Consider the following 17,741-nt stretch of genomic DNA (forward strand, 5'->3'; position numbering starts at 1 on the left):
ATTTGTCTTTTAATGATAATACAACACGTTTTCTTTTCGATGACATATCGGTAATATTAAAAGTAAATACTGTATTTAAATCGTGATCAAATTTTCAAGAAACAAATGTTTGTATTGAATTTGGACTACTACTGACCAGTACTAACAGATTACCTATTGTTTAAAAGGCCCTCTGGTGGCACAAGAAGACGGATTTTATAAAATAAAAAGCAGTTGAAACTGCATTTTTATGAATAAAAATTTGACAAACTATTTATCGTATTATGATGAGTAAAATTTTTTCGTCGCGTTCATGGCTTTTAAGTAATGCATAAACCTTCAAGGCGCGAGGCCCTTCGGACTGCGAGGCATAGGCGGTGGCCCACATTGTCCATGCCTTACGCCGCCCTTGGTCATAGAAATGACGTAATTTGAATATAAATTATTTATAAATGCATATGTCAAGTTATATTTTTATTACGAAGTAAAATATATTTAAGAGTTTACGACCACTGTGCTGGGTGAGACGTTGAAACAAAAAAAGTTATGCATTCCATCATGTACAGAAACAGTGTCGTAATTCACCTAGTGCAAATCAGTAAATTCGTAAAACTTTTGTTTATTTTGAATAATCTGGATAATCGAAAATCCGGATAATAGAGGTTCTACTGTATAAGTTATATTTTTTTTATTTTTTGGGATCTATCTCCAGAACAAATTAATCAAATTCCCATAAAAACCTATGGTAAATCGATAATCGATTAATGAACAAAGTCTTGGAATGGATTATGTTCATTAACTGATTACCCAATGTAATTTAAAATTTAACTTGATAGAAGGATTATCTATCTTTGAAAAAGAAAGCACTTCCTCTGACTCAGGGAGAATGATGATTTAGTTCCTCCTAAATTGATAGTTTGAGTGCAGTATCTCACTTAACTATCGACAAGTCTGCATGACTTCTTCCTCATGTTGGAAGCATGGCATGATATTCCAATAATGCTATTGGATGGAAGATTAGTATAAAAGGTGAAAGGTCACTTTTTATCTTGCTCTTGTCTGATGTTTTCACTGAACGTCAAATGTTTAGCCAACACCCTCGTTTTGGCACCTTTGCTGAGTGCCCAAGACTTTAGCCATCCTTTCTCCAGTTCTCGACTTCCAGTTCTTCCCAAGGACTCTCTACTAAATAATATGACTACTTTTATGTAAACTCTCACTCCTGGCATAGATTTATAGGTTTAGAAACTAGATATCCTTGCATATTTTGGATTGTTGAACTTTATCACAGTCATCACTTATTTGTATTTATATTTAGTTATAATTTTGTATAATAAATATATAGTTATATTCTAAACTGTCGTTTAGATTGATTTATGCCTAATTCCATTGTCAGCCCACGTTACTACATAACGCTTGTTACCATGAAACATTCAAATTAGATATACCCTCCTAAAATTTTGGTCAAGTTTAAACTATATTTTGGGATAAAGCAGCTGCTCAAGCTTACTATATGAGCAGCTGCTTTATTCCTTGTTTTGCTCAAACTAGATTCTCAACAGCAAAGAACTGTGTAGAGAATGCTGTTAAATAGGAAGCTTGGATTTGACAATTGCTTTTAACAGTGAACTGTACATACAATTTTAGACCAGACAACACATTACCTGAAAACAGAAACTGATAATGAAAACTGAAAAATAAAGAAATCCAGTTTCAGGTTTGTTTCTGTTTAACAAAACTCCACACTATCTGAAAATTGTGACACTTTTCAAATGTTTATTTTAAACACTTTGATGGCTTTAATGTTTGTACCACTTGAAAGTAGTTTGTTAAAAGTTAAAAACTAAAACAAAAGGAAACTGACAGCTGAGACTGACGGCTTGTTAAATTCAGCGCTGCTGCTTTTGCTGCAATCACTGCTGAAGGTTTTTTAACAACCCACACAGAGCAGTGCTGCAATTTTAAAATGATGGATCTCGATGCAACTGTTAAAATGTTTTGTGAATTATTTAATTCAAAACATTTTAAAAGTAATTCATTTTTGTGATATAAGACTTTGTATGAGAGGTAAAATTAACAATTTAAATTTAATGCAAGCAGCTTCTTTCTGCAGCATAAAGTAGATAGTAAAACATTTTAAATATAAAAGTTTCATCAAATATTTTATTTTACTAACGAGTATTTTAAAAGAAAAATTAGTACAAACAGAATATCAAATTAAGATATCCATTCAGAGAATAGACTCATCTCAACTGGTGTCAGGAATCTTGACGATAGTCGGAGAAAGTTAGAGTATTTACATGCTAACTTCAAAGGCTAATTATCAGCCATCCTTGGTGAAGAGGAGTATACTGGAATCCCCCCATTTCACAAAAGCTAATTCAAATAACAAAAATATGCCACCTTCAATGAAATATGTGGCTTCGCAACATGTCACTAGAAAATTTAGCCTTCCACAGTAAAAAGGTTTTTTCCAGCCCTATCACAGGTGATGCAATTTACATGGTTACTACTGTATAGTTAAATATAACTGTGTCTTGAATTTTGTAATTTTTCTTATCCTAAAAATGGACACAAATTTATGGACTTATCTGATAAAACACTAACTAATGTTATAGTATTGTATTAAACAATAAAATATCAAACTATGTTTAAGTTCTACAACAAACTGGTTATGTCTAAATAATAATTATTTGACAGTTTATTTGATGATCATTTATTTGGCACATACTCTAATAATGTTATTCATGTGTATGCTATTTCTCTTAGACTTTAAATGATAATTTTTAAATTGTAAGTATATCATAATAATTTTATACATATTTAAATTTCAAATTTTTGCTCTCCTCATTGTTCTTTATTACATTCTAAAATTGGAACATTAAAGAGACATTGAAGATGAACTTATTAGAACAACGTCATTTGTCTAAAAATTAAATATTATATTAAAGCGCTGCTCATTATTTTTCTATTTAAATCCCAGTTCAGTATAGATATTAGATATTAATTTTGGTGTAAATTATGATGTTTGGAAACAGCATTGTAATCACAATAATTTATGATGCTGCTCTAAAAAAATAATAAGAAGAAAATTTGATAAATTTACATCTTTAATTAGCCATCATCATCTCATAATTCAAGTAAAAATGTTTCAGTCATTTTTATTTTACAGCTACATTAGCATGCTGATATATTGTATACATTTCATAAGTGTGTTAGAAAATGGCAAGTCATATTTGCATATCTATTTGTAATTTGACCTTAATTTTTGATAGCCATAGTCTCTTATTTGCAACTAATAAAAAGAAAATATTTGTTAGAATACAGGTCATTATAAGGACAAACTCCAAAACTTGTTTTCAGTTTCATTTATCAACTCAAAATCAAAAATTAAACAACAGCAACTCTAGTGACAACAAAGCATTCTATCTTTCACTATATGTTGAGTCAAATGATCCTTTTATATTAAGAAAATTTTATTGCTTTCCTTAAAATTAGTGGTATTTCACATAATTATTAGTTGATATTTTAATATAATCAATCTTGTATTATTTCAGCTAATGTAAAAATTCTTAAAGAATAAAGCATTTCTGCAGATTTTCAAGTGTAGTCAGTCCTGTAGCCAGGAATAATTATTATTAAAAGAGTTAAGTTTAAAAATAAAGGCAAAGCTAAAAAACTGACTAGTATTTTTCTCTTTTCAAGCCAATACTAGGCCTAGTAGCTACAGTCCACATGTAACAAACTAACAGTATTCTAAGTTTACCTGATGAAAGCAAAAATATTAAATTTATTGCTTTTAGACATTGCTGACTAAGTTGAGGAAGTTTAGCCACCTTATACATAAGCCTCTATATTATCTGACCAACTTAACTAAGACCATTGAGACAAGTACACATGTGCAACCTAGACCGGTCTACTTGGAAAATAGGGATGACACTTTTTCAGATATAGAAAGGAATGTTTCTGAAAGAAGAAAAATACTTCATGCATCATGTCTTTTTCTTCAAGAAAATTAATCTTTTAAGACAGGTTGTACTTTAGGATATGAGTTATTAATTATGTAGTTACACTTAAGCAATTTGACTTATGTAAAATTTGAGTTACAAATTTGAGTTAGTAAAGGTCTATATTCTTAAAATAGTACCTTCCACACATAGTGCAAGGAAACTTAAACTAATAGAAGTCTCAATTAAAGAGAAGTGGAAAAAAGTTGGTTGTATAATCCCATTTCAATAAATAAAACATTAAAATCCAGTATTATATCACAGAGTATTTGAAGAAAAGATGTCACTAAAGTAAGATGTGAAGATTATATATTACTTGTTTGAACCTAGTTTAATAATTGTATTGAATGAGAAATGATATAACCAACCAAGTATATCTAAATTCACTTAGAATAGCTTAGAAAATTTAGTAAATACAGTAGAGCATCGATTATCCGACTCAATTGGGGACTGGGGTTGGTTGGATAATTGAAAAGTCGGATAACCGAAAAGTATGAAAAAATCCATTATTAGTGTAGTATATTATTATATCCCATGTATTTAGTATATTAGTATATCGCTATTAACCTACTTCGTGTTGAATTTTCCTCCATGTTAAGCCTATCAAATTTTTTTTTTTAAATAATAATCGTCGCTATTGTATCGTTAAAAATTAGAAAATTAAGCCTCGTTTAAATACTGGCTCCCTTTCATGGTCGAATGAGTGTTGCCAGCTAAAACACGTAAAAATAATATTAAAGTAGCCAAGACATAGCCAAATATTGTAGCGCCACATCACTAGCGGACATTTGAATTTGCCGACTAGAACGTGGTCGGTTAACCGAGGTGACGGTTAATCGGGGGTCGGATAATCGATGCTCTACTGTACAGAAAATAATTGAACAATTTATTGATGAAAGTAATTTTGACAATTTCAATAATTAAATATAATTTTCAATATAAATTGCAGGAAAATTAGAGGATCTGTAGCCAAAATAATCTATTCGAAAGCAAAATTACAGATGTAGCAAAATCTTGCTGTAAATTAATAGTTAATAAGAAGTTACCTGCACCATTATATTCATTAAAATTTACACTGTTTGATGTAGATAATTTTTTTTTATTGACTGATCTATCCTAACCATTGTGCTGATTCATAATTATATCCTATCCAAATTAAAATATCCATGTATACTAGGAACATAGTAATATTGACATAACTCAGAATATGCTCATATTCTGAAAGTTCCATACTTAAAAATCTATTCTAGATCCTTTTTTTGAAGTTTCTAAATAATAAAATTATATTAATTAATTAATTTCAATAATTATTAAAATTATTCTGAGATAATGATATGCATACCTTTAGTAATAAATATGATCAATAATTAACAACTTTATTAGTAAAATATCTAGTTGTATGTCAGAATTTACTTAAAATAATCCAGATGATTCAACATTTATTTGTTTAAACTTAGTTAAAATCAACAAATGATTTTACAAGTGCCAGAGGAACCTTAACTCGACTGTTTTGTTGCTCACTTATCCTTTCCAAGTAAAAATACTGAGAGAATAATTATCTAAGATGTGGGAGATGATATCACAAGTGAAAAATAAACCAAAACTTTCATGATGGAAGACTATATGCTCTCACATTACCAACAGTTTACATTATGAAGTATTTAAATACACCAATATCTAAAATATAACTAAATGTTTTAAAGAAAATCTCCATTATTCAGCTATCTTTTAAAAAGTAAATAATCAAGATTATTTGGCTGAATGCTAATATTTCACTAAATCGCTATTCATTGTATCACTAGTATTTACAGCATTCAATTATTATTGGGACATTTCATACAGAACTAACATTGTGAAACAACCTAAAATATTTCCCAGAATTAGAATGAAGCTAAGGTGCTGGATCTTGAAATCTCTATCATTCCACTGTTGTAACTAATATATTTGAAAATTCAAATATCACACTATAGGACATTGAGTGTTTTGTTCATTTTCTTTTTATAATATAAATTTAATCATAACTTTCTAATATATGTTCTGTATACTGTATATATATTGTGATCCACTTCATAATGAACACAATTATTTTCCTTTGTGTATTTAGTCTGGCAAACATCAACAAACATGGGTTCCATTCTTCTCCTGGAAAAGAATATAGAGTTGAATTACAATTCATTATTTAGATACTTGGAAATAAACCAAGAATTTTATTACTTAAAACTCCATTGTGACTTTTTCAATTGTTGAAACATGATATGATTGATGATTGCTGATTGTGTGGGAGATCTCCAATTCTGATCTTTTATGTAATGTACTGTACTGTACCAGTACATCATATATCAATTATAATCATCTATAATTAGTCTATAATCATCTATAAATCCTCATTAATAGAAATTAATACAGTAGACCCCTCTATAAAACAGGTTCATATGGCATGGATTCATATAAAACAGTGAAAAAATTGCTATCGTATTTGTATAAACACGCTAAAAGAGACTCATATGATACAGCAAAACGTCATCACCAATCGCGTCACGACAGGATTGGTCGAATCTAGACCAATAGCGGATATTGCACAAATTGTTGAGTTTAAATGAGCAGCAGACCTACTAAAAACAATCTATTATTTAACGACCATACAAATTATATTAATATTAATGATGTCTCCAAAGTTAAGTTATTTTTCTGTGAAAAATTTGCTGATCAGGAAACACGCACCCGCCATTTGATGCGCCGCTCCACAATGAAAACAAGCTTAAGCAATGGCGTCTTCGAACGATGCACACTCAGTAAGTAATCCTACAATTTTTTGTTCATAGCATAGTTTATATGGATTATTCCCAAAAAATTATATGTATTTTGGAAATGTTGAGTCGAATTAGTCTAGAATCAATTAATTTTATGGAAGAAACCTTTCAAACAGCCGTAGTCCATAAACCGCATATATGCCGAGCTGTGATTGGCTGGACTCGTACAAAATGGATTTATAAAAACCAGAATTTATCTACCGTGTTATGGGGGGTCAACTGTACTAGCTGTTACCCGTGACTTCACATGTACGGATTTTGCAAACAAACCCCATTAATATTCAGTATTTTAACAACTATAGTACAATAGACCCCCCTATAATGCTTAGATACATTCCACGTTATTCGAATTTTACATTGTAGGAATCATTAAATACATGAGCCAATCGCAGCCCGACACACGTGAAGTTTACGAACTAAGGATGTTTGAAAGGTTTTCTTCTATAAAATTAACCGATTCTAGACTAATTCCACTCAACATTTCCAAAACACGTATAATTTTTTGGGAATAATCCGTATAAACTATGCTATAAACAAAAAATTGTAGGATTACTTACCGAGTGTGCACCGTTCGACTACGCCGTTGCTCAAGCTTGTTTTCGTCGTGGAACAGCGCACAAAACGGCGGCCACGATTTCCGATAACGAATTTTTTGCAGAAAAATAACTTAACCTTTAGAGACGACATTAATATAAATAATTTTTATGGCCGTTGAATAAGAAATGTTTCTTTCACAAGAAATGTATAAAATTAGTGCTGTATTAGACTTATGGTACCTAATTTACATACTGTACAGACAATAATAAACTCAACTTACTAGCCTAAACTTTCCGTAGCGTGGCGCTGGGGGGCGGAAAGTAGTTCGGCTGCTCGTCCACTATTGATCCAGATTCGACCAATCTTGTTGCAACAGAGTCGGCGACGACGTTTTACGAGTCACTTTATACGAATACTGCTACAATTTTTTCGCTACGTTATAGGAATTTCCATTACAGGAATACACATTATAGGGGGGGATCAACTGTAATTGTTATATAACACCTACTACTGAGAATGATAAGAACTGCTGAGAATCAAACAAACTGTTTTCAATTTGATCGATTTTCTGTAATGTTTACAATTTTTCTATAATTGAACCAATATGCAATAACAAATTAAAATTTAAACCGATTTGAACATTTGGTTAAAAAAATCAAAATATATAAAAATATTTATAACAATGTCTGAAATGTTATCAATTTAATACATCTAAGAACTTAATGAAAACTAATGTAGTTGAAAACATAAAAATCACATCTAAAATAGTACAGTAGAGGCCGTTCTTTAGGTTAAGCCTTAATCCTCTCCCTCTCCCCCATGGGAGAATTTCGAAAAATCCCTTCTTAGTGTATGTTTTCATGACGTACCCTAACTGTGTACCAAATTTCACTTCTTTAGGTTCAGCAGTTTGCTCTGGGCAATGATGAATCAGTCAGTCAGTCAGGACAAGTAATTTTATATACAATGGGTGATTGGTTAACGAACAGTTCGGATAGCAAACAAATCGGATAACGAACACTTTTGCGAAAGATTTTATGATCGGACAACGAACACTTTTTATGATCGGACAACGAACACTTTACTGAACAAACATAAAAAGAAATGACAGAAAATAATGAATACTGATTGATTTTCCCTTGTCTTCAGGTAACAATTCAAAACCTTTTGGAGCACGGGAGATGACGTCAACATCAATGCTCAACCTGATACTGATCAGATAGTATTCCTCCAAATTTTGAAACTCTCCCTTGTAATTTTAGCTTTTTGTTTACCTTTCTGACAAATAATTTTTTATAGTCTTTGCGAGACTGTCGGACAGGCACTTAAGTTTTGTGTCAAGGTTTATTTACGAAAGGTGAAAGTTTAACTGTCCCATCGAATATTCGTTGACGTTTTAATACTAATCCAGGCTTTGCATTTAAATAATTTTTTGTGGGCTAGTTTGATTTCTGTTCTCTGAATTTTTAAGTGTTTTCTGAACTTTTTATTTAAAAAAGAAACTGATATTATTATGGAGCCTAAAAAGAGGAGTGTCAAGAACTGTGCTCGCCGTAGAAACCAAGTAAGAGATAATAGCCAAGATAGAAAGTGGGCAAAAGATGTCTGATGTTGCTAGGCAGTATGGCTTGAACAGGCTACAGTAGGCACAATCTTAGCTATGAAAGATATATCAAGAAGTTTCAAGCNACAGCATTTAATACCATCAGAGAGCATGGCATCTTACAGAGGGTCGGACAAAACATGGTTCATCGTTGCACATTATGTAACGAAGTTTGTGGTCGTCACATTAAACATTTACTCTAAAGTAGTGCAGCCACTGATTCAATGTACAGTTTGATTGTACTCTACTGTTTTGTCAATAAAACTTGTCATAAATACTGCATTCTGCTGTTTCATTCAGCATACTGACCGCATAGAACGTGCAAAGTATGCTGTAGAAACTTTATATCACATTTCCGGCTATAGGCTCCTTATATAAAAATGTTCAAAATTTCATCCTCTACAATCCCCCAAATTTTTAAATCATCATTCTGATACACCCTGTATATGACAATTGGATAGTTCTTACAGTCAAATATCAAGGTAGCCAATTACTTAAACTTCAAATCAAAATGGATCATGTTTCTTTTTTCCTGCCTTACAAACATGTAAGAAGACCTTTAAACCAAATACAAGTTTTGGTCAGTCTATAATGGAGGGCAGGTAGTAAGACAGGCACAAAATACCCAGACCAGGGGATCTAGTTTCAACTACTTTCAACAGAAACGAAGTTTTGATATCAAAATGTAATGAAAGTGTTGTGTGGCATACTTGAAATTACACCATGCATACATATATTGAATATTACCAAATAGTCTTATGTTTAAAAAATTAATCAAATTCCCATAAAAACCTATGACAAATCGATAACCAGTTAATGTACAATTCGGATAACGAACAAAGTCGTGGAACGGATTGTGTTTGTTAACCGATCACCCACTGTATTTAGATGACAAAAAATAAAGTAATTTTTCTAGTATTGCTTGCTTTCTGTGTTTTTGCAGTAGTCTTTAACAAAGCTAGTATATATTAGAAGTAAGAAATGTCATCAATTTAAACTGCTATACTGCAAACAAATAATTAAAACATTTAATGTTTAAAGCACTGCTTGAAGCTGATAACAATAACTGATAACCATTAGCAAAAGAAAACTTATTTAACAAAAATAATGATAACTGTAACCAAAACTATTACAATAAAGGAAGTTGTATATTTATTTTGCTTGTTTTGAGACCTACTAATTCTGATAGTATTAGACAACTGATAACCACATGAAGATTCTGCCAAACTCTGAAAATATATCATTTATTCACATGAAATGATGAATATAATAAATTTCCACTTAAAGTTCAATTTAAATTTTTCCAATTATAGTTTCAAATAAGATAAAAGTTGAAATATTTATTCTAACATTTATTAGATCTAATAAATTTAACAATTACATAAATCATAAATCCAGAAATTAATGTGAATACAAAAACTCTTGTAACTAAGTATTGAAGGAATCTGACAGACTATATTTTCATATCATACATGAATTGTTTTTACCAGAGCAAAGTATGAATTTTTTGGAAACTTTTAATCCAGAGAAGACAATTCAGATCATATTTTATATTTGACATTCTTTAATAAATATAATTTAATAAATTATAATTTAGTTATAAATTTTAATATGGAGTTTGCTCTAATATCAAACAAGTAATGTAGTAATCAATGTTAATTATATAAATTTATTAAACGAGGATCATTAGAAACGAGTAGCATGAAATATCTTTTAAAGACCTATTAATAATTATAATCACAATATTTTAAACTGTTAACAATGCTAGTGAGTAACTGTTATTGATCAATATTAAATTTTATTAGTTTCATAAATATTGATACTTATACAATAAAACATATTTCTTTCATAAAAAATAAAATACGTATTAAATATAAAATTCATATGAAATATATATATGCTGTAATAAATGAATGAAAGAATATGATATAAACAGAAGAGATAATGTATATGTATCTTCTTAAGTCTTTGTTGTTTAAAATTTATGAGATGTTAGTAATAAATCTTTATTAAAAACCAATAATTTATAGATATATAATACATGTATTATGGACAAACATAAGCACTGCAATATAAACATCTGTTTTATTTTGAATAAATTAATGAAATAACAATGTACATGGTATAATAACACAGTCACCTAAATCCAGTGAAGAACACAAATTTGTTCTAACATCAGAACATGAGAAGGACCATTAAACAAGGTTAACATTAGTTCATTTAATAAATTTGTGTTCCTCACTGGATTTAGATAACCGAGTTATTATATTTTATTCTAATGTATTTTATGCTATTTTAATTTTTATACATGTATTAATAAATGATCATCATCCTAACAAATCAGTATTCAAATTAAACATTTTCATTTGTAATACCTGTACTGTACAGTACATCTAAAATAGTAATTAATGATAAACAAAAATTCATATTAAATAGTGGAAAGAAACATACAAATTCATTGTTCATACTTATTATAAGTCATGTGATATTAACAAGCTAAAATATTTGTTAATAAGTAACCACTATTTTAAACCCTTATACAGGGTGTATCAGAATGACATTTTTAAAAATTTGGGGGATTGTAGAGGATGAAATTTTGAACATTTTGATATAAGGAACCTGCAGCCAGAAATTTGAACTAAACTGTCTACAGCAGAAGGAAGTGCTTGACTGCCCTTCACTTTGGTAGCTACCCTTCTGTCCATTGACATCATATTATTGCTGCAGATGGAAGACTGTAAACATACAACTACAGTGGTCTAACTGAGCCTGTGTATAGGATGTTGTGTACTCAGTGCTTGTCGTACTTCAGGTCATCCCTTGCATCCACTGGCGCTGTGCTATAAATACACAACTAGTCAACGTGAGTCCCTTGTGTACGCAACACCTGTAGGAACAGTTCATGAGCTTACAGAGTGCATCTTTACAGCATTTAATACCATCAGAGAGCATGGCATCTTACAGAGGGTCGGACAAAACATGGTTCATCGTTGCACATTATGTAACGAAGTTTGTGGTCGTCACATTAAACATTTACTCTAAAGTAGTGCAGCCACTGATTCAATGTACAGTTTGATTGTACTCTACTGTTTTGTCAATAAAACTTGTCATAAATACTGCATTCTGCTGTTTCATTCAGCATACTGACCGCATAGAACGTGCAAAGTATGCTGTAGAAACTTTATATCACATTTCCGGCTATAGGCTCCTTATATAAAAATGTTCAAAATTTCATCCTCTACAATCCCCCAAATTTTTAAATCATCATTCTGATACACCCTGTATATGACAATTGGATAGTTCTTACAGTCAAATATCAAGGTAGCCAATTACTTAAACTTCAAATCAAAATGGATCATGTTTCTTTTTTCCTGCCTTACAAACATGTAAGAAGACCTTTAAACCAAATACAAGTTTTGGTCAGTCTATAATGGAGGGCAGGTAGTAAGACAGGCACAAAATACCCAGACCAGGGGATCTAGTTTCAACTACTTTCAACAGAAACGAAGTTTTGATATCAAAATGTAATGAAAGTGTTGTGTGGCATACTTGAAATTACACCATGCATACATATATTGAATATTACCAAATAGTCTTATGTTTCAAATATGCAAAGTAAGCTCCCTGTTGCTAATGGATGCAAAAACTTTAGGATTATCAATGACAGTTAAGATTAAGCCCCTGGCCTAGGTCCCTGAAAGGGGAGAGCTAAGAAAGACTAAGAAGTCCAGGATTCGAAGAAAACTTCGGGGTCCACAGTGCCTATCTCCGTAAATTAATGTTATTTTTACTAAGAAAAAATAAAATGTTTAAAATTACTTTTTAACAACTTGGCAAAGAAACATTAAAGAGAAAAGGACCGCTCTATTCCCGAACAGCAAGCAAAACCTCGACGGACCTCCCCGAAAAGTTCCAGAGGACCGGAACCGGATTGCGTCCCAAATTTTTAGGTTCGACGGGCACCGTCGGGGACCGATTCGGTCAAAACAGATCCGACAAAAGCGACACCAAACCGGCTTTACCATCGGCATTACACTTCCAACGCTCATTACGCACAGATGAGACGAGAATTTATTTAATTTCCGCTTAAAAATCCTTCAAAATTACCAAAAATTTTGTAAAATTCTTAACCAAAGATCACAGTCCACCAACCAACAAAATGACCGAAATCCTATTAAAAAAAATTTTTAATAATAATATATTTAATCAAAAACTCATATTATATTTTAATTATAGTTTGTAGGATTACGAAACAGTTTATAAACAGAATGTGACAAGAAAAAAAAAATATATATATATATATTTTAAGGATTAACCTAAAACCTTAATCTACATCAAACTGAAAATGGATGACTTAATTTGATTTGACTTAATTGTAATTAAGAATTTAATTGAGATTTAATTTCGTAACTCGAATACATACCAGAGACATTCGATTCGCCCTTTCCAACATTTAATATATCCTTTAATAGTTGAGTAGCATGACTAGTATCTATGCTCGAATGTCCATTCATATCTCTTTTCAGTTAACCAGGCTCCCAGCTTCGAATTTTTATTAATTTCCAACGAAATCCAAAATCTTAAAAACCATGGAGAAACCGAAATCACGAATTAGAACAATACAATTGCAATTTCTGTTTCGTTGCCCTCTGGTGGTTAAAAATTACAAATCCACTTGAGGAAACGTAATTGATTTAGTTTCGTTTTTATTTTTTTATTTTTTCGAAGTTCCATTAATTTCTTTTTCGGTTTTGGTTTGTTTTTAATTTCGGATTATAATAATTTTTTATTTATTTATTAAAGTTTTAAATTGTGTTATAAAATAATGTAAGAAGTTTGGCAGGCTTCTTATGTGTTCGGCATTTTTAAAATCTTTTGCCTAGTGGGCACTAAGACGGCCTCTAGGCCCACAATGGGGCGACTGGGTGGTGATGGACGGGGTTCGACATATCCGGATAAACCACCTTTGAAAAATTCCTGGGGATTTTTCGACCCTGTCCGGATTCAATCCCGGGTCCCCCAAGACGGTAGACTGCCATCTGGGCGAACTTACCTGACGGCTCGCCTCTACCGAGTCTTATTAATTAATTAAATACCATGGAAAATTTGTTTTGAACATTGATCATTGAGTTGCAAAAGTGAGGAGCATCCATTACGAAATATTACGGAGTTTGAGAATTTGAAAACCACTATTTGTTGTTTTTAAATTCTCAAACCCTAGCCAAACCATTTACTAAGAGAATAAAAGAGCTTCTTGGTGTCCATTATGGATACAAACTTGTCATACGACCTTCTTTATCAAATGTCCATCATCGTTTCGGCCAAACAAACAGAGTAAAGCATGGACTTCACATTACCTAAAAACAGAACTGAAACATACAGAGTTTTCGTTTCAGTTCTGTTTTCGTTTTAGTTTGACTCCACTATCACGAACAGCGAAACGTTACGCGGAAATGAGCCAATCGTTGTCCATATCGCGTGTTTCAAAGATGTGTCTTTGAATTTTTTACATTTTTTTTCGTACAGACGTTTGTATTTTCTAACTTCTTCGATAAATAATTCCAAATAACAACAGAACATGGTGACAGACAAGTGTAAACATATGTTTTTTTCTTATATATAAATCGAATGTATTACAAATGTCATCTAACAAAAGAGATTAAACGAATGACGTCGTTCATTTGATTAAATAATCTTAAAATATAATTTCAGNTTTGTTTGTACAAAATAAAGAAATAATTTTTAACAATGCAACAGCCACGATTATTATTATAAAATTTTCATTAGGCAAAACATCAACGAAAATTCAACATGAAGCGACACACACAGAGAAAAATTTCAACATGGGATAGGTTAATATATTTTTTCGTACATAATTGGTTATCCAAAAAATAAGTTATCCAAACAACCCCAGTCCCCAACTGATTCAGATAAATGACGCTCTATTATACTATCATAAAGTTGAAGATAGATACAGAGGTGATCGGTTAATGAACAGTTCGAATAATGAATACTTTTGTGAACAATTTTTATGATCGAACAACAAACATTTTACTGAACAAACATAAAAAGAAGTGATGGAAAATAATGAATACAGATTGATTTTCCTTGTCTTCAGGTAAGAATTCGAAATCTTTCAGAGTGCAGGAGACGTCAACATCAATGCTCAACCCGAAACCAATCAGGTTTCGGGTTGAGCATTCAGCATTCAGTGTTCCTCCGAATTTTGAAACTCTCCCTTGTAATTCTAGCTTTTTGTTTACCTTTCTGACAAATAATTTTTTATAGTCTTCACAAGACTGTTAGATGGGCACTTGTTAAGTTTTGTATTGGGGGTTTATTTACGAAAGGTGAAAGTTTAATGTCCCCATCGGATATTCGTTAACATTTTAATACCAAATTTTGAATTTCATCCGGGCCTTGCATTTAAATAATTTTTTGTGGGCTAGTTGATTTCTGTTCTCTGAATTTTTTAAGTGCTTTTCTGAACTTTTTATTTAAAAAAGAAACTGATAATATTATGGAGCCTAAAAAGAGGAGTGTCAAGAACTGTGCTCACCATAGAAACCAAGTAAGAGATAGCCAAGGTAGAAAGTGGGAACAAAATGTCTGATGTTGCTAGGCAGTATGGCTTGAACAGGTGTACAGTAGGCACAATCTTAGCTATGAAAGATATATCAAGATATATAAATAACAACAACTCAAAGCCCAAATAGTATATAATAAATTACCAAACAATCGCCTAAATATCGGGCTATAATATCGTTTGGTAATTTATTATATACTATTCGGGCTTTGAGTTGTTGTTATTTATATATATATACCTCACCGGGTGTTACGTTAGCTGGCTGAGTGCCATTGGGGTTGTGGGCGATGGAGTCGTCCCCAGTCAGTGATGTATTTAACCAAGTAAGGTTATATCTAATCTAATATACTTCTGGAAGCGAAGACTTGCTTGGGGTCCGGATGGCGTAACTGGCAAGCGCACCGCATGGCAAGAGGAGGTTGCGGGTTCAAGCCCCGTCCCGGGCCAGTTTTTTTATTCCAGAAGGTTCTAAAATTTATTTAATTTATTTATTTAATTTTAATTATTAATTTTCTTAAGAGATGGCGCCTAACGCCTACCTCTAATGCAAAATTACTTTATTCCAATCATTTAATTATAGCCCGATATTTAAGCGATCGTTTGGTAATTTATGATATATCAAGAAGTCTCAAGCTGCTAATGGAGTAATGAAAATCACATCTGAGAAATAAAGAGCATTTTAGAGCTTATAATGGAACCTGAAACTGATCTGACGACAGAAGAACTCCAAGAACTCTCAAATGAACAACACCAAGAAATTCGGCAAAATATGTTTTCTTTTGAAAAAGAGGAAGACGAAAGAGGACCAATGTCAACATCTGCTACAAAAGAACTTCTGAAGAAGTGGGAGGATGTCAGAACAACAATCATCCAAGTGGTATCCAAACCAGAATAAGGTTAATGGGGTTGGGGATCTCTACAGTTCCAATACTGTTAATTACTTCCAAAAAATCCTGAAGAAAAGAGAAAAGCAATCGACATTAGACAGATTCTTTAACCCCCACAAACAGAAAAAACATGACTAATAAAAATACAAGACTGCATATATATGTATTTTTACTATTACATATAAATAAACATATTAAAAAAAGTATATATTTTTTATTTTTTGGAGTCTCTGGAATGAATTAATCAAATTCCCATAAAAACCTATGGTAAATCGATAATCAGTTAACGAACAAAGTCTTAGAACGGATTATGTTCGTTAACCGATCACCCACTGTATTATATAGAATTATATTTCTGATTGCAAGACAAAAAATTTAAAATTTTAAGTGTTTCTGGCACTTAATGGGCTTATTCTTAAATGCAAATTGACAAATCAACTTCAGAGCTTAAATTAATTACATTTTTAATTTTTAGATTTTGAAAATTTAAAACTGCTGATTTCAAAATATAATGAGCGCATCTATGATGTGACAACTCACTAAGTTATTGGTCAATCAAAGTTATAAGTTCATTGGGCTATAATTTGAAAAAATTGTAGACCTATAAATTCCCACTGTCATCCATCATGTCTTTCCTTAATTCGAGAACAGAGTTAAATAGATGAAAGACAAGACCAAATATGGAAATCTTAGGGACAGGATGACCAGATTAACTATATATGAACTTCCAACGCAAACTGGAAGTAATGTTATTTCAATTCAAAACTTTTCCCTAAAAATCAGTTAATCAATGACAGACATGACTCTATTGTTAAAGGAAAAGCATGATGTACAGGGGCAAGCTAATACTAATTTAAGGTAGAGAGAATATATTTTAAATTAAATAAATTAAAAATTGCAGCCTGACATTGTAACAATGTCACAATACATAATTTCTCATCTACATGTATTTTCTTACTTGAAACTAACATTCATACTGTATGTTGATTTATGTAAGTTTGATTTATGTACCAGAATATAGAGTAAGATTTAATATACAGAATAAAATTTTTGCAACATAATGTAAAATATATCTCTAGTATAGTTTATCAAAGTTATCCAACAGATCTGTATATAAGATAAGTTTTTGATTTACTTACAAAAATTAAATATATTTACCTTGAAATTGATTTAGCTAAAATTACTATAGTTGTTTCTTTAGGTGGTAACGAAGAATGTCCTGGCTGTCCACTAAGGGAAACTTTTAAAGTTGCATATCCTTTTTCAGTCACACCAACCCTTAAATTTATTGAATAAAAATTTTTTATAACTGTTAAATTTATATTATACATT

The 17,741-nt window shown here is 31.3% G+C and overlaps 1 protein-coding gene across 1 annotated transcript in view; it reads right to left on the reverse strand.

The window, feature by feature from the left end:
- Positions 1-13,601, reverse strand: part of LOC111640548 (enhancer of mRNA-decapping protein 4-like) — a 71,114-nt gene extending 57,513 nt beyond the window's left edge. The window contains exon 1 of the mRNA XM_023386561.1: positions 13,360-13,601. Within this exon, the coding sequence (XP_023242329.1) occupies positions 13,360-13,450 (91 nt within the window). The 5' untranslated portion in view covers positions 13,451-13,601. The remainder of the gene's footprint in view (positions 1-13,359) is intronic.
- Positions 13,602-17,741: the final 4,140 nt, after the last annotated feature.

Source organism: Centruroides sculpturatus, unplaced genomic scaffold (assembly GCF_000671375.1).
Source record: "Centruroides sculpturatus isolate CEXI.00-Female unplaced genomic scaffold, Cexi_2.0 scaffold1331, whole genome shotgun sequence".
In the NCBI taxonomy this organism is placed as follows: domain Eukaryota; kingdom Metazoa; phylum Arthropoda; class Arachnida; order Scorpiones; family Buthidae; genus Centruroides; species Centruroides sculpturatus.